The sequence below is a fragment of the Takifugu rubripes genome, chromosome 8 (assembly GCF_901000725.2).
Source record: "Takifugu rubripes chromosome 8, fTakRub1.2, whole genome shotgun sequence".
Classification (NCBI taxonomy): domain Eukaryota; kingdom Metazoa; phylum Chordata; class Actinopteri; order Tetraodontiformes; family Tetraodontidae; genus Takifugu; species Takifugu rubripes.
In genome coordinates, this window is record NC_042292.1 from 19,071,178 (window position 1) to 19,091,177 (window position 20,000).

At 57.2% G+C, this 20,000-nt stretch overlaps 3 protein-coding genes across 4 annotated transcripts in view; 1 reads left to right on the plus strand and 2 right to left on the minus strand.

Moving 5' to 3' along the window:
• The first annotated feature begins 11,591 nt into the window (after positions 1 to 11,591).
• On the plus strand, positions 11,592 to 13,613 carry LOC101063285 (perilipin-2). Of its 2 annotated transcripts, none has more exons than XM_011606768.2 (7): positions 11,592 to 11,750; positions 11,836 to 12,034; positions 12,196 to 12,278; positions 12,354 to 12,606; positions 12,672 to 12,850; positions 12,915 to 12,998; positions 13,068 to 13,613. In XM_011606768.2, the coding sequence occupies exons 1-7, from the start codon at positions 11,721 to 11,723 to the stop codon at positions 13,473 to 13,475; spliced, it is 1,236 nt and encodes a 411-aa protein (XP_011605070.2). In that variant the 5' UTR covers positions 11,592 to 11,720; the 3' UTR covers positions 13,476 to 13,613. The 2 variants fall into 2 exon arrangements, with proteins under 2 accessions (XP_011605070.2, XP_029695896.1); XM_029840036.1 differs by having other exon boundaries at positions 11,600 to 11,750; positions 11,839 to 12,034.
• Positions 13,614 to 13,705: 92 nt separating this feature from the next.
• Positions 13,706 to 15,461, minus strand: cdca9 (cell division cycle associated 9). Its single transcript, XM_029839550.1, has 8 exons — positions 15,362 to 15,461; positions 15,157 to 15,288; positions 14,799 to 14,842; positions 14,609 to 14,729; positions 14,489 to 14,537; positions 14,333 to 14,410; positions 14,187 to 14,268; positions 13,706 to 13,825 (listed from the first exon to the last, which is right to left on the minus strand). The coding sequence occupies exons 1-8, from the start codon at positions 15,459 to 15,461 to the stop codon at positions 13,706 to 13,708; spliced, it is 726 nt and encodes a 241-aa protein (XP_029695410.1).
• A 559-nt stretch (positions 15,462 to 16,020) lies between these two features.
• The window catches only part of dennd4c (DENN/MADD domain containing 4C), a 16,039-nt gene continuing 12,059 nt past the window's right edge, over positions 16,021 to 20,000 (minus strand). Inside the window, exons 23-34 of the mRNA XM_029839551.1 lie at positions 19,838 to 20,000; positions 19,588 to 19,774; positions 19,442 to 19,524; positions 19,204 to 19,376; positions 18,979 to 19,128; positions 18,710 to 18,908; positions 18,530 to 18,640; positions 18,309 to 18,446; positions 18,119 to 18,236; positions 17,848 to 18,004; positions 17,054 to 17,118; positions 16,021 to 16,986 (exon numbers count right to left, since the gene is read on the minus strand). The exon at positions 19,838 to 20,000 is cut by the window's right edge and continues 832 nt beyond it. Coding sequence (XP_029695411.1) covers positions 16,850 to 16,986; positions 17,054 to 17,118; positions 17,848 to 18,004; positions 18,119 to 18,236; positions 18,309 to 18,446; positions 18,530 to 18,640; positions 18,710 to 18,908; positions 18,979 to 19,128; positions 19,204 to 19,376; positions 19,442 to 19,524; positions 19,588 to 19,774; positions 19,838 to 20,000 — 1,681 coding nt within the window. The 3' untranslated portion in view covers positions 16,021 to 16,849. The remainder of the gene's footprint in view (positions 16,987 to 17,053; positions 17,119 to 17,847; positions 18,005 to 18,118; positions 18,237 to 18,308; positions 18,447 to 18,529; positions 18,641 to 18,709; positions 18,909 to 18,978; positions 19,129 to 19,203; positions 19,377 to 19,441; positions 19,525 to 19,587; positions 19,775 to 19,837) is intronic.

Consider the following 20,000-nt stretch of genomic DNA (forward strand, 5'->3'; position numbering starts at 1 on the left):
CATAATTTACGACTCTGGATCGGACAGATAAAAGGAGGCGGAGCCTCAGCGGAGCCTTTAGCATAAATGCTGCTTCACATCTGGTTCCTGTCCTGAGGGCCACAGGTTAGCAGAGCTAGCATGTTAGCATGAATCTGCTCCCAGTGGGTGTGTGTGTGTGTGTGTGTGTGTGTGTCTTCTTCTGGAACACGTGTTGCATGCTGGGAACTCATGTTCATCCATCTGTGACGACGTCGCTTTGGTGACGTCTACTGGTGAGACCAGAACCAGAAGATTGGACCCACACACACCGAGACGTAGCTGCGGCGCTAACGGAGACGTAGCTGCGGCGCTAATGGAGACGTAGCTGCGGCGCTGACGGAGACGTAGCTGCGGCGCTGACGGAGACGTAGCTGCGGCGCTAATGGAGACGTAGGTGCGGCGCTAACAAAGACGTAGCTGTGGCGCTGACGGAGACGTAGCTGTGGCGCTAACAAAGACGTAGCTGTGGCGCTAACAGAGACGTAGCTGTGGCGCTAACAAAGACGTAGCTGTGGCGCTAATGGAGACGTAGCTGCGGCGCTAACGGAGACGTAGCTGCAGCGCTAACAGAAACGTCAGCTCGCTAACGACGGCTATTATATTTAACGTGAGGTTTTAACGAGGCCTTTAAACAGGTTCTGACAGCCGCAGCTGCTGGAACGACCGCGGAATCAAACCCGTTTTTATGACGTTGAAGCCATAAATACCGTTAACCGCGGCGTAGCTAGCTGCTGTCCGCTGAAAACACCAGCGCAGCGACTGTCCGCAACCATTTATGGAGCGCAGGAGACCCACAAGCAGCCAGCTGAAGCGTTTTCCCACAATGCCACATGTTGCCTTGGCGACTGCGTTGAGGTTAGCAACTGTCGACGTTTGGTGCCGTTATTTCGTAGAAGGCCGACCGCTAGCGTCAGGCTAACTGTCGGCTGCAGTGGCTGGTTTCAGCTAACATGAAGGAAACATGACGGTTTCAGCATTTAGCAACCGTTAGCTTCATAAAGACAACGATCACGAGAAGACGTTAGCTTCCCAACATCTTGCTGACTCCAGATTAAACAAATCCATCACTTCCTGTGGGCGGGGCTAAAGAGAGACCGACCACGGTCTGTGTTGGCGCGGTGATGAGCGGCCACCGCCGGCGCCTCAGAGGAGCCGTCAGCGGCTAAACATCCATCACCAACGCCGTCACAGCTGAGCTACTTCTGCCGCAGCTGAGGAATTTCTGGCGCTAACAGCTTGTTCACACGGCAGCTAACATGCGCCACAGCCCATTAACATCAGTCACAGCTCAAATAGCTGTCGAGTGCTTGTCATTACTAGCCGAGAGCGCTCCTCCCGCCCAGTGACTCAGCTAATGTAGCACAGCTCGCTAAAACCTGCAGTTTAGGTCTGTGAATGCTAATTCATGCCTTGCAAACATCTGTCGGAGCTTCCTGCTAACTAAAGACACATTTGTGCTACTTATCCAACAGATTACTGAAACGCAGCTACATGCTAAATAACAACAGCAACCAGCTCAACTCAACAACTCCCGTCTGTAAAGTGATCCATTGGCCCCACGATTCATGCTAACTCGCGCTGAAACGGCTGATAGCATCGCGCGGGCGGTGTTAGCGAGTGCCCCCGTACGCTCATATTAGCGTCGAGCCTGCAGCTGTGCGTCAACGTTCCCTCGCAGCTCTTCGTTAGCTTGATGATCGCTGTTGTTAAGTCGGTAATTAAACTGTCGGTTAAATCGGGACCACCTGGTCGGGCCTGATCCCGAGAGCCAGAACCACCACTGGGGAACATCTGTCCGTCCTCAATCACGTCCCCTCACACGGGGATCCGGACCGGCAGCTGGTTGGCACCATTAGAACACAATGTTCCGCATGTCGCGGGCCAGCGGGTTCACGCTGCAGATGCTAACGCTACGTTGCGATGATGGACGAGCGTTAATGGGACTCGCCGCCGTGTCCGGCGTCGCCATCACTTCCTGAACCGCAGCGATAAACTGGCGACATTGGGGAATCGGACAAATGGAGCTAAGCTAAGCTAAGCTAACCTGGAATTTATTTATTCATTCATTCACACGTTAGCGACACAGTTGGTGTCTTCTTGGCTAATCCTTCCCTTTTCCAGGTGGTGCAGTAAGCTAACGTCTCCTGAACACAAGGTGTGTCAACTCAAAAGTCAACATGCTAACAATGCTAACCAGGAGCTAAAAACATACACAGGTGTTTTCTTCATTCTTATATTTCTGTCAACGCCCCCAAATTTCAGTCTTTTACATTTGGCTGGTTGCTACCAGCTAAACGGCGCTAGCAGAAGAATCCTGCTGGACCTGGACAGACCCGGTTGGGCTGGACAGCAGCAGGTCCGCGGGCCCGGTTTGGATCCGCCGGGTCCTAACAGGAGAACCAGAACCTGTCAGGAGCCGTTCTGCTACCAGCCAGCTAATTAGCTGCTTTAAACCCGCTGTGCCGACTTTCAGAAACACTTTTTCCTCAACATCCACGGTCGTCTCCGGCTGCGTTACCGCGGAAACACCGCTGCATTCCTGCGTTTCCTGTTCTTTCGTTCCCATATTGCCGGCGTTCTGCGGTTCTGATCTCATCTGGCTGGCACCGCTAATGAACAGCGGCGCTGCCTGCGGCGGCATCTGTAGCGGCCGGCCCGCCGCTTCCTAATCCCCGCCGCCATTCCTCAATCACGGGTACATGACTGGGATCCAGCTGCACTCTGGGAACGATGCGGAAAGATTCCTGACGTTCAGCAGCAACTGGTGGCCGGAGGAAAACTGCCCCAAAACCAGTTAGCTGATTGCTAATTTAATCAGTCTGAGAACCAGAACACAAATGGCTGGATTAGCATTTACACACACACACACACACACAAGCCCGTGTGTTAGCTGCCTGTTAGCCGCGTGTTTGGGCAGCTGGCAGCAGGTGGGGGAACACCTGGGCAGGTGAGTGCGGATCAACATAATCCTGTTCGTGCTTTATTCGCGTCCTCACACACACACACACACACACGCACACACACGCAGCGCGGGCGCCGCGGCGCCACCTCTCTTCTCTCCAACAACCTGTCAGCAAAGCTAACAAGGGCAGGCAACAATTACCCAGCATTCCTCACTGCAGGGCTGGAAACGACGTCGAGCGACGCATTAAGATGCTAACAGCCTGTGGTCGGTGTTCTGGCAGCTTGTCACGCTAAGCTGTTAGCAGTAGCTCCAGTTGCGGGAGGTAAACTGGGCCGGGTCCCCACTGGTGTCGCCTCTGGTCTGAGACGCGAAGCTAGCAGGTGCTAAAGGGCTAAAGGTGCTACAAAGCTGCGGATCCCAGATAAGTGGCGCCGTTTGCACAGCTGGCGTGTTTGTCGGTGCTAAACTCAGCCCAGCTGTTAGCTAGGTTTTGTGCCTCCCTCCCTACAGCGCTAACAGAGTAACGAGGCCCTGGAAGTCCCTCAGGGTGGATGAAGCTAACACATGCTAACTGGCCGAGGGTAGCCGCTAACGCTGGCGGCCTGCACTTGGCTCCGCCCCCTGCGTCTGTGATGGCGGACAGGTGCTGAGCTGAAGAGAGGAATTATGGGTCAGAGAAGGGACAGAGAGGCCAGCTGGGGGGCAGCAGGGGGCGGGGCTTGTCTGTGTCTGGCAGGGTGGCGCTAGCATGAGTTAGCCAAAACACCAGAGCTCAGCGTTGACGCAGCTGGAGCGCACAGGTTCAGCTGACCTTTGACCTTTCACAGCCGGACCCGACAGCCTGACCGTCACAACCTCTGACCCTCCCACACCGATTAGCAGTCACATGCTAACCGAGACGGCCCGGATTAATGCGGCGGAAAGCAGAGTAATCCACCCTCAACGTGACCTCCGTGACCTTGCCCAGAAGGGGGCGGGGCCTCTGCACACCTGCCTGTCATTAGACGGGGCTGCAGGGCGGGGGTCAGAGGTCAGGGCCGCACGCCGCGGCGCCGACATCTGACAGGAGGAAATGAAACAGGGATTTACGCTGCTCAGCGGGGATCGCTAATAACATCAGATAAACGTCAGGAGGACGGACGGCACGCTAGCTGACAGCATTAGCTGCCGGCTAACCGCCTGAGCTGCACCTGGAGGCTACCCGACACCTGACAGATCGTCTTACTCAACATTAGTGGCGTGTTAGCGCAGCGCGGGTCGACATCTGCCGCGTGGATCCGGCGCTCGCTCGAACCCGCGCAGGAATATTTGTTGTCAGCTTTGATTAAGCCGCGGCAATTATGGCAGCATTAGCGCTGGGCGAGCGAGTGCAGCTGACAGGGAGGCGAGAGAGGCTGGCATCCCGCCGCCGCAGGCTACAAATTCCAAACCTCTTATGCAAAACAGGCGGGCTGCCAGCTGCACGTGGGCGGAGCCTGACGCTCGCACACAAGCGCTGGAGGGAGGCTCAGCTGGTAAACAACCAGCTTTTAGCTGCCTGTTAGCCTGTCAGCTAACGGCTGCAGAGACAGAAAACACCATCAGGAAGGCAGATGCTAACGTTGTTTAGCATATTGTCAACACATGCTAAGGCTGAAGACATATTTCAGGCCGTTAGCCCACACAACGCCAGGTGATCCTCCACATTAGCATTGCTGGTGGCTAACATTAGCCAGAAATCTGACTTTGCAGATGTAAAATCAAGCTAAAAGAAGCTGCTTCCTCTGATGATGCTAACGGCTCAGAGCCAGGAATGTCACTCAAACATCCTGTTACATCATCACGCCAAACGTCCCACGGCCGACTGGCTCCGCCCACATCGCAGGAAACCGCTTTGCCGGACTCAGCGACCGTTCCGCTACGGTCGATGCTAGCAGGGGTGAGAGAGAGGAATAAAACGGCTGCTGTTAGCATGCTAACGTTAGCAGGCAGCTGTGCAAACGCCTCCTCACGTTGCGTTGATGCTAACTCAGCGCTAAAGTTGCCAAGTGGCTGTTTTATGGCCTCGTGTTGACGGAGGTGACATTCCTGCCGGAGCCGCTCCGGGATCCTTCGGACCAGCTGATCCGGGATCAGCGTCAGGGGTCACCTATGAAGCTCAAAGTGTCCCGATGAGCCGGAAAATGAAAGACGTCAGGTGACGTCACCTCAGGCGGGTCACGTTCCAGAGGTCAGGTGAAGGTCAGGTGAAGGTCGCATGAGCTGGTCACGTGATCGAGAGCCAGCAGAACCTCCGGGCAGGCGCTCCAGAACTGATCCGGCCCGCCACAGACCAGATGTTGGGCTGAACCGGCCTCAGGAGCGCTGCTGCTCCGACCGGGCGTGTTTCAGGGAGCTGACGAGCGTTCTGGGAACCAGCGATCGGACCCGGAAACTCCCTGGAGCCTTCGGAGGAACGTGGACACGAGCAGAAGCGCCCTGAGCTGACGGTAACCACGGCAACAGCCACAAGCCACCGAGCAACACACGAACGCGGCGGGCTCGCCCTGAAACTGGCTCCCAGCCCGCTAGCGTTAGCATCACCGCAGGTGTGTCGCTGTCGCCCACAGGCCCCGCCCCCAAAAACTGGAGATGCTCATGCTAACTCCATTAGCATGTCCTCACGCCCCTTTTCTCCTGAGGTGATGTGTGCGTCTGTGTGTGTGTGTGTGTGTGTGTGTGTGTCTGTGTGTGTGTGTCTGTCTGTCTGCGTGTGTGTGTGTGCGTGTGTGTGTGTGTGTGTGTGTGTGTGTGCGCGCGTCCTGCTCAGTCCGCGGGGTTAAACTGGTCCCTCGGCTCTGGTTTGGTTCCAGTCGGGCTGAACTGGGCGCAGATTCCGACCAGTTTCAGCTCTGGTTCGTGACCCAATAAACTGGTTTATTCACCCGGAACCAGTCGAACATCAGCGGAGCCTCAAAGTGTCTAAAAGCTCGTAAATGCTTTGATCCCGCTTTGATCCGCGTCGTTTCCATCAATAACGGAAGAAAACAGCAACTTTACCTTCACGCAAGCTGCGACCAGCAGCAGCTTCGGCAGCGCCGAACCTCCGGACATGCTCGGTCCGGTCCGGTCCAACTGGGGGAGAAGTGGGCTCCCGGTCCGGTCCGAACTGCAGGAGAAGTGGGCTCCCGGTCCGGTCCGAACTGGGGGAGAAGTGGGCTCCCGGGTCCGGTCCGAACTGGAGGAGAAGTGGGCTCCCGGTCCTCTCGGCTCCAGCTGACGCAGCCGGATAAACTCAGCGCAGCAGAGCCGGAGCGGAGGTGACACTTCCCGGCCGCGTCCCCGCGAACACGGCTGCTGGAATCAGTGGGAGCCGGAGCCAGAGGAAGCGGAGCTCCCACCTTCCACTCTTAAAGCTACAGGATGCAGCTGCCTGCTGTAGCTGCTGCCTGCTGTGAGCTTCTGCATCCTGTAGCTGCTTCTGCTGCTGTAGCTGCTGTAGCTGGCTGTTAGCTGCTGCTGTAGCTGCTGCTGTTAGCTGCTGCTGCTGCTGCGCTGTAGCTGCTGCTGTAGCTGCTGCTGATAGCTGCTGTAGCTGCTGTAGCTGCTGCTGTAGCTGCTGCTGCTGTAGCTGCTGCTGCTGTAGCTGCTGCTGCTGCTGTAGCTGCTGCTGCTGCTGTAGCTCTGCTGCTGTGCTGCTGCTGTAGCTGCTGCTGCTGCTGTATGCTGTGCTGCTGTAGCTGCCGGCTGTAGCTGCTGCTGCTGTAGCTGCTGCTGTAGCTGCTGCTTGTAGCTGCTGCTGCTGTAGCTGCTGCTGCTGCTGTAGGCTGCTCTGCTGGTAAGCTGCTGCTGCTGTAAGCTGCTGCTGCTGCTGTAGCTGCTGCTGCTGCTGTAGCTGCTGCTGTAGCTGCTGCTGCTGCTGTAGCTGCTGCTGCTGTAGCTGCTGCTGTAGCTGCTGCTGCTGTAGCTGCTGCTGTAGCTGCTGCTGCTGCTGTAGCTGCTGCTGTAGCTGCTGCTGTAGCTGCTGCTGCTGTAGCTGCTGCTGCTGCTGTAGCTGCTGCTGCTGTAGCTGCTGCTGTAGCTGCTGCTGCTGCTGCTGTAGCTGCTGCTGCTGCTGCTGTAGCTGCTGCTGCTGTAGCTGCTGCTGTAGCTGCTGCTGCTGCTGCTGTAGCTGTAGCTGCTGCTGTAGCTGAGCAACAGGTTTCTGATGCTAGTGTCTCATTTTTATCACGTCATTGCCGCTGGTGAAGTCGTGGTGCTCCAAAGTGGGCGTGTCCTCCGGGCCGGTCGGGACTGAAGCTGCGCCCGCTAACATCAGGTGACCTTTGACACCGCGTGAGCAGATCGATGTTCCGAGACCTGAAGAATTATTTTGATTTCCGAATTTTTTTCCGAATTTTGCTTTGATCTCATTTTATGTCGTTCTTTGGATCCACAAATTCTCATAAAGCTGTTAGCTTGTTTGCTAGGTGGAAGCTCAGGGTCAAAGCCGCTGATTAACCAGCATTTTTATCGTGGCCGTTTGTTCGGGATCGGAATCCTGAGGATTTAGCGTGGGCTAATGACGCGTTGGCAGCTGACCTGCTGGCTCTGCTGTGATTGGCTGCTCGGTCAGCCTGGGGTCACATGACAGCACAAACATGCTAGTTTGACCTCACAAGTGCAGAAAGAGCCCCAGTGTGCGGCGTGGGGGCAGGTAGGTGCCCCCATGTGACTGAGCCGCTTGTCTCCGTCGGCCATTTGATCAGCGCCAAAGCACCGCCTGTCACATGACCAGAGGGGCGACGCCCCTCTGAACACCGGCCGGCTTGTTTCGGGGGCTCGCCAGGCCTTCAGGCCAGACGTCACCTGACTGACCCTCCAGACTCCGCCCCCTCTCGTGTTTGGGTCCACGAAGGTGGGCGGGTTCCTCTCAGACGTGTTGTTGCTGTGACGCCCCCTGCTGGTGGCCGGAGGTGCTGCAGGTGTAACGAAGCAAAGGCTGAGCCCACCTGCAGGTCAGAAGGTCACCGATCGCTTCCCCTGCGGATCAATATCACCCACGCAGGTGTGATGTGTCCTGGCTGCTGCTCTCTGGCCCAGACCGGCTGGACCGCTCTGGAATGTGGCTCACGTTCCAAATGTGTGTGTGTGTGTGTGTGTGTGTGTGTGTGTGTGTGTGTGTGTGTGTGTGTGTGTGTGTTCCGGGAATGCCAGCCTGGCTGAAGGTAACCCTGCCTGGCCTCTGCGGGGTGCCGCCGTCGGCCGTTCCTAGTCACCGGAGAACCAAACAAAACCGCTGGAGCCAGAACATCTCGGAATTCTGACGCCGTTGCCATGACGACCGTGCTTGTGAACACTGAAGGGGGTCTGATGTCGGTCAGCTCTCCCGCAGGTGGGTCAGCACACACGCCCATCCTGATGACACAAGGCATTGTGGGTAATGGAACCTGAGGCCAGGGTCCCGCGGGGGGTCTCTGTCCACCTGCCGGTCTCAGGTGTGGTTCTGCCTGCGTCTGTCTGAGTCCAGAGAGGAAGCAGAACCGCAGCGTTCCCACGTTGTTCTTGGCTCCCGTCGGCCCCCGAAGACCAAAGAGAACACGTCCAAAACAAAGACTTTGTCTGTGAAGGTGCCCAAAGTCCACCCACGCCGGCGTTCCCAGGAACACAGGGAACGTTCCCAGGAACACAGGGAACATTCTCAGGAGCACAGGGAACATTCTCAGGAACACAGGGAACATTCCCAGGAACACAGGGAACGTTCCCAGGAACACAGGGAACGTTCTGAGGAACACAAGGAACGTTCCCAGGAACACAGGGAACATTCTCAGGAACACAGGGAACGTTCCCAGGAACACAGGCACCATTCTCAGGAACACAGGGAACGTTCCGAGGAACACAGGGAACGTTCCCAGGAACACAGGGAACGTTCTGAGGAACACAGGGAACATTCCCAGGAACACAGGGAACATTCTCAGGAACACAGGGAACGTTCCCAGGAACACAGGGAACGTTCTCAGGAACACAGGGAACATTCTCAGGAACACAGGGAACGTTCCCAGGAACACAGGGAACGTCCTCAGGAACACAGGGAACATTCTCAGGAACACAGGGAACGTTCCCAGGAACACAGGGAACGTCCTCAGGAACACAGGGAACATTCCCAGGAACACAGGGAACATTCCCAGGAACACAGGGAACGTCCTCAGGAACACAGGGAACGTTCCCAGGAACACAGGGAACGTCCTCAGGAACACAGGGAACGTTCCCAGGAACACAGGGAACATTCCCAGGAACACAGGGAACGTTCTCAGGAACACAGGGAACATTCCCAGGAACACAGGGAACGTTCTCAGGAACACAGGGAACGTCCTCAGGAACACAGGGAACGTTCCCAGGAACACAGGGAACGTCCTCAGGAACACAGGGAACGTTCCCAGGAACACAGGGAACATTCTCAGGAACACAGGGAACGTTCCCAGGAACACAGGGAACATTCCCAGGAACACAGGGAACATTCCCAGGAACACAGGGAACATTCTCAGGAACACAGGGAACGTTCCCAGGAACACAGGCAACATTCTCAGGAGCACAGGGAACATTCTCAGGAACACAGGGAACATTCTCAGGAACACAGGGAACATTCCCAGGAACACAGGGAACGTTCCCAGGAACACAGGGAACATTCTCAGGAACACAGGGAACGTTCCCAGGAACACAGGGAACGTTCTCAGGAACACAGGGAACATTCTCAGGAACACAGGGAACGTTCCCAGGAACACATGGAACGTCCTCAGGAACACAGGGAACGTTCCCAGGAACACAGGGAACGTCCTCAGGAACACAGGGAACGTTCCCAGGAACACAGGGAACGTTCTCAGGAACACAGGGAACATTCCCAGGAACACAGGGAACGTTCTCAGGAACACAGGGAGCGTCCTCAGGAACACAGGGAACGTTCCCAGGAACACAGGGAACGTTCTCAGGAACACAGGGAACATTCCCAGGAACACAGGGAACGTTCTCAGGAACACAGGGAACATTCCCAGGAACACAGGGAACGTTCTCAGGAACACAGGGAACGTTCCCAGGAACACAGGGAACGTTCTCAGGAACACAGGGAACATTCCCAGGAACACAGGGAACGTTCTCAGGAACACAGGGAGCGTCCTCAGGAACACAGGGAACGTTCCCAGGAACACAGGGAACATTCCCAGGAACACAGGGAACGTCCTCAGGAACACAGGGAACGTTCCCAGGAACACAGGGAACGTTCCCAGGAACACAGGGAACGTTCCCAGGAACACAGGGAACGTTCTCCTGGTTCCTGAGTTACGTTCTGCTGCCAAAGTTTCCCTCCGTCGCTCATCTCACGAAACCAGAACGTCCCAAAGACGCGAGGTTAAAAGGAGCTAATGTTCTTGTTGAAGAGCAGCAGCTAGCTTAGCACGAGCACAACCTGAACACACCAGCAGCTGCTAACAGACCAACAGATGCTAACAGACCAACATGTTGCTAACAGACCAACATGTTGCTAACAGACCAACAGATGCTAACAGACCAACAGATGCTAACAGACCAACAGATGCTAACCAGAGAGCGAAATGCTTTTTCAGTGATCGTTTTACCGTTTAAGCATCCAAAGTCGACCTAAATGACCAGACGACCTTTGACCTGCCACCTGTGGAGCGTCTGTAATAACACTGGTTATTAATCACCTTAATAACATGGTTATTGAGGTTATTGAGGCTATTATGGGCTGCTGATCCAGAACTGGGTCCAGTTCCTGAGGTCAGACTGGAAACGCGCGGTGTCTCCCCCTGGCGGCCGCCACGCGTCACTACAGGCAACAGTTGCGTTTCACAGATGCTCTGAGCAGAACCGTGTTGCAATCCGGTTTAATCAGGTGCTTTTGGGGTCGGGTCAGAACCTGATTCTGATGTTGACCGAGCTTCAACCTTTGTGCAACACGTTTTTGCTTCCTCCCATCGGATTGACCCGATGATTCCAATTGGACTTTGACTGTGGACTCAGCTGGTTGACGTTGGCACGAGAACATGAACCGGTCAATTTTCAACTGCAACATGCTAACACATGCTAACACATGCTAACACCTGCAGAACAGCTGCCTTTATTAAAAACCTGAACATTAAAGAGTTTCTTTCTTTCATGGAGGTCAGACTGGTCATGTGACCCCACAGAACTGAGACTTTTATCACCAAATGAATGTTTTCACCATCTGTGTCTAAAAATTTAGCAAAAACACTTGAAATTTGTTGATTTCGTTGAGAAAATCAGTATATTCTTGGCAATAGACAGCACACCTCACTAGCTAGCATATGCTACATCAAGGTAAATGCTAGCTTTATTTGATGGTTTGAGTGTTTCTGAAGTGTAAATTTAGCATTTTTAAAGGTGTTTTGTGTGGACTTGATCCGCTCACTCAGACTTTACACATTCTACTCGTCCTGTTTGTCGAGTTTAACAGACAAAAAGCGTTTTTGTTTGGTTTGTTTTAAAAAAGGGGCCGCGGGGTCGTTCCAGGTGAGCCGTTAGCTCATCCTTAGCTTATCTCCTGTGTTTGACGGTGACTTCACCACTTTTATGACCGGCTGATGTTGTGAAATCGTTAAACTTTATTGTGTCACACCTGGCGGCTGACGTGAACCTTCACCTCGCTCACCTTTGCCCCAGAACACCCCACCGGTGACGTCACCGCCCCGCACTTATCGCGATAATTGGGGATCTATAAATGCGCCGCTGTCAGAAGCGTCCGCAGTTAAATCTGTGACTTTAGTCATCCGAGAGCGGACAAACTGCGTTATTACCGAGTTATTACCGAGTTATTCCCCCAAACATGGCGGCAGCGGCGGTTCTTTCCAACCCGGTGAGTTCGTGTGACGCACTTTTTAAAACTTTCCCGGCACAAACCGGAAGTAGTTTGGTTCCGTAACGGCGGTTTGTGCCCGCAGCAGAGCGCGGTGGAGCGGGTCAGCAGCCTCCCCCTGGTGAGCTCCACCTACGGCCTGCTCTCCTCCGTCTACTCCGGAACCAAACACACCCACCGGTACCTGCGCAGCGTGTGCGAGGCGGCCGAGCTGGGCGTCCGCAGCCTGGGCTCGGCCGCCCTGCTCACCGCCGCCCCCATCATCCACCGGCTGGAACCGCAGAGTGAGTCCGGCGACCCGGGTCCGAACCGGGCGGACCCAACTAACCCTCCCACATTCAGGACGGATTAGCTGTCAGAAGTGTCAGAACTCTGAACTAATCAGGGATTAATGTCAGAATTCCGACAACCGGGTCACATCTGAGTCCGTGTTCTGTTGCTGCAGTTGCCGTTGCCAACGACCTGGCCTGTAAAGGTTTGGACCGGATCGAGAAGAGGCTGCCGATTCTTCACCGGCCCTCGGAGCAGGTATGGCCGGATCCACAGCGACCCCCCGTTCACTTCAGGTCCGGTCTGAAGGTTCTAAGTTCTGCCTCTGCTCAGATTGTGTCCAGTGCCAAAGATGCGGTGTCCAGCGCCAGGGACAGCGTCTCGGACACGCTCAGCACCGCCGTGGAGAGGACCCGCGGGGCGGTGCTGGGTGGGATGGACCGGACCCGAGCGGCGGTCAGCGGCAGCATCGGCACCATTCTGGAGAGCCGAGTGGTCCGGCTGGTCAGCAGCGGCGTGGACACGGCGCTGAGCACCTCCGAGAGCCTGGTGGACCAGTACCTGCCGGGGACGGAGGACGAGCAGGGTGAGTCCAGTCCAGGGTCCCTTCAGGGTCCAGAGATTCTGAGCTTCATGGTCGGTTCTGTTCAGAGCTGGAGACCCGAACCCTCCGAGGCTTCGATGCGGCGGCGCCGAGCTACTACGTGCGTCTGGAGTGCCTCTCGACCCGGCTGAGGCAGCGGGCCTACAGCAGAGCCGTGTCCAAGATCCTGGAGGCCCGGCGGCGAGGCCGCAGCCTGGTGCCGGAGCTGCAGTCCCCCGCGGACCTGGTCAGTCCTCGCACCTTCACGCTTCAGTCGCAGGTTCTAATCCCAAGAAACCCGTTTGGTCCAGATCCAGTACGGCAGGAAGAGCATCCAGCTGAGCGCTCTGTGGGGGTCCGGCGGTCCAGCCCCGGAGACGGGTCACGACGCCCAGGTAAGGATCGGCCACGCCCCTTTCTGAGGCGCTCCGAGGATCCCAACAGAACTGCTGTGGTCCCCTCAGGTGATGGAGTCCCGGACCCTGGCCCTGGCCCGCTCCCTGACCCAGCAGCTCCAGACCACCTGCCTGGTCCTGGTCTCCAGCCTGCAGGGCCTCCCCACCCACCTCCAGCAGGAGGCGCTGTCCCTCAGCCACTCCGCCTCGCACGCCTACCTGAGCGTCAGCCGGGTCCGACTGGACCGGGTCAGGGAGTCCCTGGACGGGGTCATGGACTACATGGTCAACAACACGCCGCTCAACTGGCTGGTGGGGCCCTTTTATCCCCACATGGTTGCCGTGGAGACGCCGGCCGTGAGCCCCCAGGACCGGCCGGTGGCCCCGCCCCCTGCGGTGGCCCCGCCCCCTCCAGAGGTGTGTGAGGAGGTGGAGCCTCCTCCTGAGGAGGTGGAGCCTCCTCAGGAAGCCTCCTGATCCGGCCACATGGTTCCTGCTCATCTTCACGTGTCCAAGAATTCATTCCAGGAAAACGAGTCTTAATTAATAACTTTATTAGCATGATAATTTGTGTAAAAAACTGTAAAAAAAATAAAATCTTGATTTCTGGACGATGAAGCTGGCGACTCATCGCTGGGAGTGGCTCCTCGACAGACACGTCATCAGACTCTGAGGAGCAACGTTCACGCTCGTCTGTCGCTTTAGCTTCAACGTAGCATCGACGGCGAGATGCTTACCGTTAGCTTGTTGATCTGCCGCCAGGTTACATCGTCCAGCGCGTCCAGGTTGATCAGGTCGCCCTTGGTCTCCCCCGAGAACGTGACGGTCTGAAGACAGAACCGTTAGTTGACAGCTGCTCTGAAAGGTGGCTTTAGCGCCACCTGGTGGTGCTGAGACACACTACAAGTATCACATTTTCCCCAAAGCTAACACATTAGCATCCATGAAGGGGACCAGTGGCTCTGCATTGGGACAGTGATTAGCATGCTAACATTAGCTCATTAAATCTTGTACAAATAGCGATCATTTCTAACTGATCTGCACCTTAAACATCCAAACAAAATCAAACTAAGAACCCACTGCAGTGGGTAGAGGGGGCAGTGCATTGTGGGATATGTAGTCCCTGTAATGAGCATCCAAACCTCCACCTGGGACTCAAAGGAAGGCTAACGGCGGCGGTGCCAGTACCTGTCCCTGCGCCGTGGTGATGGAGATGTGAGCAGCTGAGGCCGCCACGGTGCAGTGCAGATCTCCGGTGGAGACCACCGACCTGGAACGAGATCAACCAGTCAGGGGCGCTCGGGACGACTCGACCCCGGCCCCAGAAACCACACCTGAGTTTGGGCTTGATGGGCTCCGCGGTCTTGGGCGTGCGGCTCTGACTCCTTTTGGAGGTGGCTGACAAACTCCTGCTGCAGGGTCACATCAGCATTTTCAGATCAAAGATGGCGATCAAAGGTGGCGAGCAAAGATGGCCGCCGCCGCCTCACCTGAGCTTCCCGGTGCTGCTGCTGGCCGCCAGTGTTTTCGCTGCTCTTCCTGCCTGCTCAGGTTAAACAAAGCCATTTTACACAGTTCACCCCAGAAACCCCTAAAATAGCCCAGGTCACCTTGGAGGTCTTTGCCGACGACCTGTTGGGGGGGGGTGGAGGACGAGGACGTGGAAGCCTGCGCGTCGCCCCTCCGACTGGGAACCCTCCGGAGGGACGGCGGCACCAGCTCGGACTCGTTCTGCACAAACACAAACCTGTTACACTAAAGCCGCCATAAGGGGGCGCTCAGGCTCCAGACCGGACCGACCTTCAGGGTGATGGACGCCTCAGGTCTGGAGAAGAGGTCCTCCTCTTCGGAAACAAGGATGAGCGTAGTCAGGAGAGGAGAGAACATGAGGAGCGGGGGGGAGCAACACCGGGGAGCGGGGGGGAGCAACACCGGGGAGCGGGAGGGAGCAACACCGGGGAACGGGAGGGAGCAGCAACACCGGGGAACGGGAGGGAGCAACACCGGGGAGCGGGGGGGAGCAACACCGGGGAACGTGAGCAGCAACACCGGGGAACGTGAGCAGCAACACCGGGGAACGTGAGGAGCAACACCGGGGAACGTGAGGAGCAACACCGGGGAACGTGAGGAGCAACACCGGGGAACGTGAGGAACCCACCGCTGATCAGGTCCCCGATCCGGGTGTTGAGCAGGGACGGGGGCATCTTCATCATCTCCACCTTGAACGCCTTGTCTATGGTCACCAACATGTTCTCCATTTTGGCCTCCAGCTCGTTCATGCGCTCCTCAGCTGTGCGGGAACATTTGAGAACCGTGAGAAGGGCGTCGCGAGCGCGTGCAGGTGAGCTGCAGCCGGTTCGGACCTTCTTTCTCCACCTGCTGCAGGAACAGGGCCAGCCTGCCCCGGTTCAGCTGCTCTTGGTTCTGGCTCCTGCCTGCCTCCCCACGCTTATCCACTGGCATCTTTCCGTCGTCTCGCTTCAGCTCGCGCGTCCCGAATCGTTTTTAAAGCACCTGCGAACGTGATGCCCCGCCCACCCGAGGGAGCTTCCGGCGGAAGGCTACTGTTAGCGCACTGTGCTAACTCAATAAATCATTAAAACGACAGCTACGTCTTTCGTTAAAAGTAACGATGTTGATGTGACGTAGATAAAATTCACCGGTTCGCTTTGGTGACGCAGCCTGTGAATGAACGTGTCAAAACAAGATGTTGAAACAAGGATTTTGCTTTAATGTTGGACGTTTAATGAAGAGCTTTTCCTTTCAACCCCGCCCGTGAGTCCAAGTTCGCCACCTGTGACGAATCAGGACCATAACGAGCCCCCTTCATGGTTCCCGGAGTTCCGCTGCCTGCCGCCAGATGGTGGTTCTGATGACGTGCCAGCGTTTTCCTGCCGGCCCGGTTCCGACTCCCCGGTGAATCCCGTCTGTTCCTGACAATAAAGCTGTTCAGTCGAACTCTGGTGTCGCATTTGGGTTCAGCTCCATTTTATGATATTGAATCAAAACTCTGCGCTCAAAATCAGGTCACGAACTCATTTATTGCAGCACATTAAGTGTCGACATTCAGCTCCGTTTCCACAGGACAGATTTCTTCCATCTAAAGAAACTTCTGTACATCCTCAAATTTACAGTCAGACGACAGACAGACGACAGACAGAAGGGGCAGTTAGTCATCAGAAGGTCATCCGAATGGAATAATACAAAAATAAATTAGCTTTTTGTATTGGAAAGAAAAGCTGTTGTGGATGTTTGGAGCCCTGTGTGTGTGTGTGTGTGTGTGTGTGTGTGTGGGGGGGGGGGGGGGGGGGGGGGGTCTCAGCAGTGCAAGATATTTCCATGACAACTGTTGCCTCTGGATAAATTCATTCTTCCGTCACAGTTCGCGGCGGCGGCGCTTCACTTCCTGTCACCGCCACCGTCGGTTGGAATGTCGTGTTGAAGCTTCCTGTTGCACGTAAACCAGGAAAACGTTAAAAAAAGCGCCTCAGCTTAAGGAAGAAGACGCTAAAAACCATAAAAGCACGTCCGAGTCGCGTCGTGTCTCCAGAACTGGATCTAAGACCTGTTTTCAGAGGAGGCACCTGGAATGTTGGAGTCTGTTTCCATGGTTACCGATTGCTCGCGGTTCAAACTCCATAAAACCAGAAGGAACATTCGTTAAGACTCGGCATGATCGGGGGGGTCGAGTCCGGCAGCTTCGACAGCAACGGGACACTTCCAACACCGGCAGCAGGAAAAACACAGAAAGTCCGTAAAAGAGACGCTACAGTCGGAACGGGGAGGGGAGGGGAGGCGGGGCGGGGCGAGGGGAGGCGGGGCGGGGGGAGGCGGTCCCAGGACGGCGCCCCTCAGATGAACGGCGCTCCGAAGCATTTGACGCACCACTGCACGCTGAGGCCGGGCGGCTTGTCGGTGGGGCCCAAAGTCTTCAGCTGCTCGGCGCTCAGCTGGGCGTAGGCCAGCTGGTACTCCCGGTCGAAGGCCTCTGTGGGGCAGAAGCAGTGAGACCGGGACCAGAACCAGAACCAGAAGCCGCACCCACCAACACTCACCAATGTCAATGTTGTCCCTCCCCAACGCCACCAGAGACAGGAAGAGGATTTCTCTGTAGACGCTCCTGGAACAGACACAAGGTGAGACGGAGGGAACAGACGGAGGAACAGACGGAGGAACAGGGAGGAACAGACGGAGGAACAGGGAGGAACAGACGGAGGAACAGGGAGGAACAGGGAGGAACAGACGGAGGAACAGGGAGGAACAGACGGAGGAACAGACGGAGGAACAGGGAGGAACAGACGGAGGAACAGACGGAGGAACAGACGGAGGAACGGGGAGGAACAGACGGAGGAACAGGGGAGGAACAGGGAGGAACAGGGAGGAACAGACGGAGGAACAGGGAGGAACAGACGGAGGAACAGACGGAGGAACAGGGAGGAACAGACGGAGGAACAGGGAGGAACAGACGGAGGAACAGGGAGGAACAGACGGAGGAACAGGGAGGAACAGACGGAGGAACAGACGGAGGAACAGGGAGGAACAGACGGAGGAACAGGGAGGAACAGACGGAGGAACAGGGAGGAACAGGGAGGAACAGACGGAGGAACAGACGGAGGAACAGACGGAGGAACAGGGAGGAACAGACGGAGGAACAGGGAGGAACAGACGGAGGAACAGACGGAGGAACAGGGAGGAACAGACGGAGGAACAGGGAGGAACAGACGGAGGAACAGGGAGGAACAGACGGAGGAACAGACGGAGGAACAGGGAGGAACAGGGAGGAACAGACGGAGGAACAGACGGAGGAACAGGGAGGAACAGACGGAGGAACAGACGGAGCTGGTCCCACCTGTGCCGCCTGCTGCCCTCCGGCTGCCGTTTGATCTCCCGGATCAGCAGGTTGATGGGCCCGTAAACGTCGTTGGTCTGGATGTTCCGGACGATGGTGTTGAGGAGGGTCCTGATCTCCTGGTGGTCCGTCGGAGCCAACGTTCCCTTCTTCTGCACTGGAAACACAAAACTTCCCGATCAACTTCCTGCTGAGGGGGGTCGGGGGCAGTTCCATTCTAGTCGAATGTCTCCCCCTAGCGGCGAGCGGCGGCGAGTGCACGTGGACTCACTGAAGGACCTCCAGCGCTGGTACAGGGGGTCCTGGTCCTCCCGGTGCAGGTTCACGTTGTCCCAAAGCAGCTGCACATAAACCTGTTTGCTGTCCTGATGCAGCGACGTCAGAGGCAGCTGCAGACATCAGGGTCAGAGGTCAGAGGTCAGAGGTGACAGTTGCCGTGGGCGACCGCCGCGGGGGCTTACCTGGACTCCTCCGTTGCAGTGTTCGGAGGTCAGGATGAGGCCGGGCAGGTGAGAGGGCAGGTCCAGGCGGCGGAAGTAACACACCAGGTTCCAGAAGATGATGGGGTGCTGGCTGAGGAACTTGTGGGTGTAGATGACCTGCAGGGGGCGGCAGAGTCAGGCTGTGGCCACACCCCCCAGCTTACCTGTGTGTGGGGGGGCGGGGTCAAAGGGCTCCTCACCTGATCTCCTTCGTTCTCCAACAAGGTCTCCAGCTCTTTGCGCAGCACCAGGGGACTGAGGTACGGAACCGACACCGGTTTGGGGTTCACGCGCTTGGTCTGGACGCCGTCCTGGAAAAGGACAGGATGGTCAGCGCTCGGCGGCGGTGGGGGGGGGGCGTGAAGAGGCGGCGCACTGACCGCCACCTCCTGCAGGCTGCAGGGCAGGCTGGTGGTGGAGACGCCGTGGCCGGGCCTCTGGGAGTCCTCCAGGCTCTGCAGCGGCCCCCCCACGCTGTTGCTGCGGGTCAGCGAGGAGCCGCCGCCGCCGCCGCCGCCGCCGCCACGCTGGGGCGCCAGCAGCCCCAACGGGTCCGACTGCACCGGCTCAGGAACCAGACTGGGAACAGGACAAAACACCTCACAAGTCCGACTCTTTGATCGCCCCCTGTGTGGGAGAGCTTGCCCACCTCTGGTGGGGGGCGGGCCGGTCCAGAACCTCTCTGGGATCTTCTTCGGGGCAGGAGAGGAGGTCCGAGGACTTGATGTCGGCGGAGCTGCTGGTCTTGGGCTGGGAGCCCTGGAGGCTTTCTCCCGAGGCGTTGGCGTTCACGCAGAACCTGGAACCCAGATCACAGAACCCTGATCAGACAGGAGCGCTCCGAGCGGACCTCCGGCACTCCAGCGGGTCCTACATGTCGGGCCGCAGGTCGTGGAACTCCACGTGCAGCAGCGGCAGGAAGGCGGTGCCGCAGAACGGGCAGGTGGTGTTGAGGTTGGAGTCGTCGGCCGTCCAGCCCGCCATGATCTCCTCGTCGTAGACCAGAGCGTCGCAGGAGCGGCACTGGGAGCAGCTGGACACCAGAACCTGTGAGCAGACACGACCGGTCAGGAGCCGTTCGGACCTCGGGCCACGCGTCCAGAACCTCTCACCTCCAGGGAGCAGTTCTGGTAGATGCTCAGGGACGAGCTGTGCTCCGAGTCTGGACCTCGACCCGCTCGTCCTGGAGCCGCGTCTGTGGACGGAAAGGTGGCGTCAGAACCGGCGCCGGGGCCGAGGCAGCGTGCGCGGGTCTTACGGGTCAGGTGGGTTCCTCTGCCGGTGTCGCTGCTGCCGCTGCTGCTGCCCAGGCTGGTGCAGCTCTGGTTCAGCCCGTTGGACACCAAGCCCGGGATCAGGCCCCGCTCCGCTCCGTCCTCGCGGTCCTGACCCAGCACGTTCTCCTCCAGATGTGACGGGAAGCCGCCGGCTGAGTCCGGTTCGTCCTGACAAACAGGAAGTTGCCGTCACCCGCCTGAACTCTAGCCCCGCCCCCCCAGGACACTCACCTCGTCATCAGAGTACACGTACGCCGAGGCCACGGCGCCCCACACTTTGCTCGCCACGGTCGCCGCCTGCTTCATGCTGGACTTCAGCACGTCCATCTTGGGTCCTGACAGGAGGGCGTCCATCTTGATGCCTGAAATGGAGTTGATGACGGAGCCCAGCGAG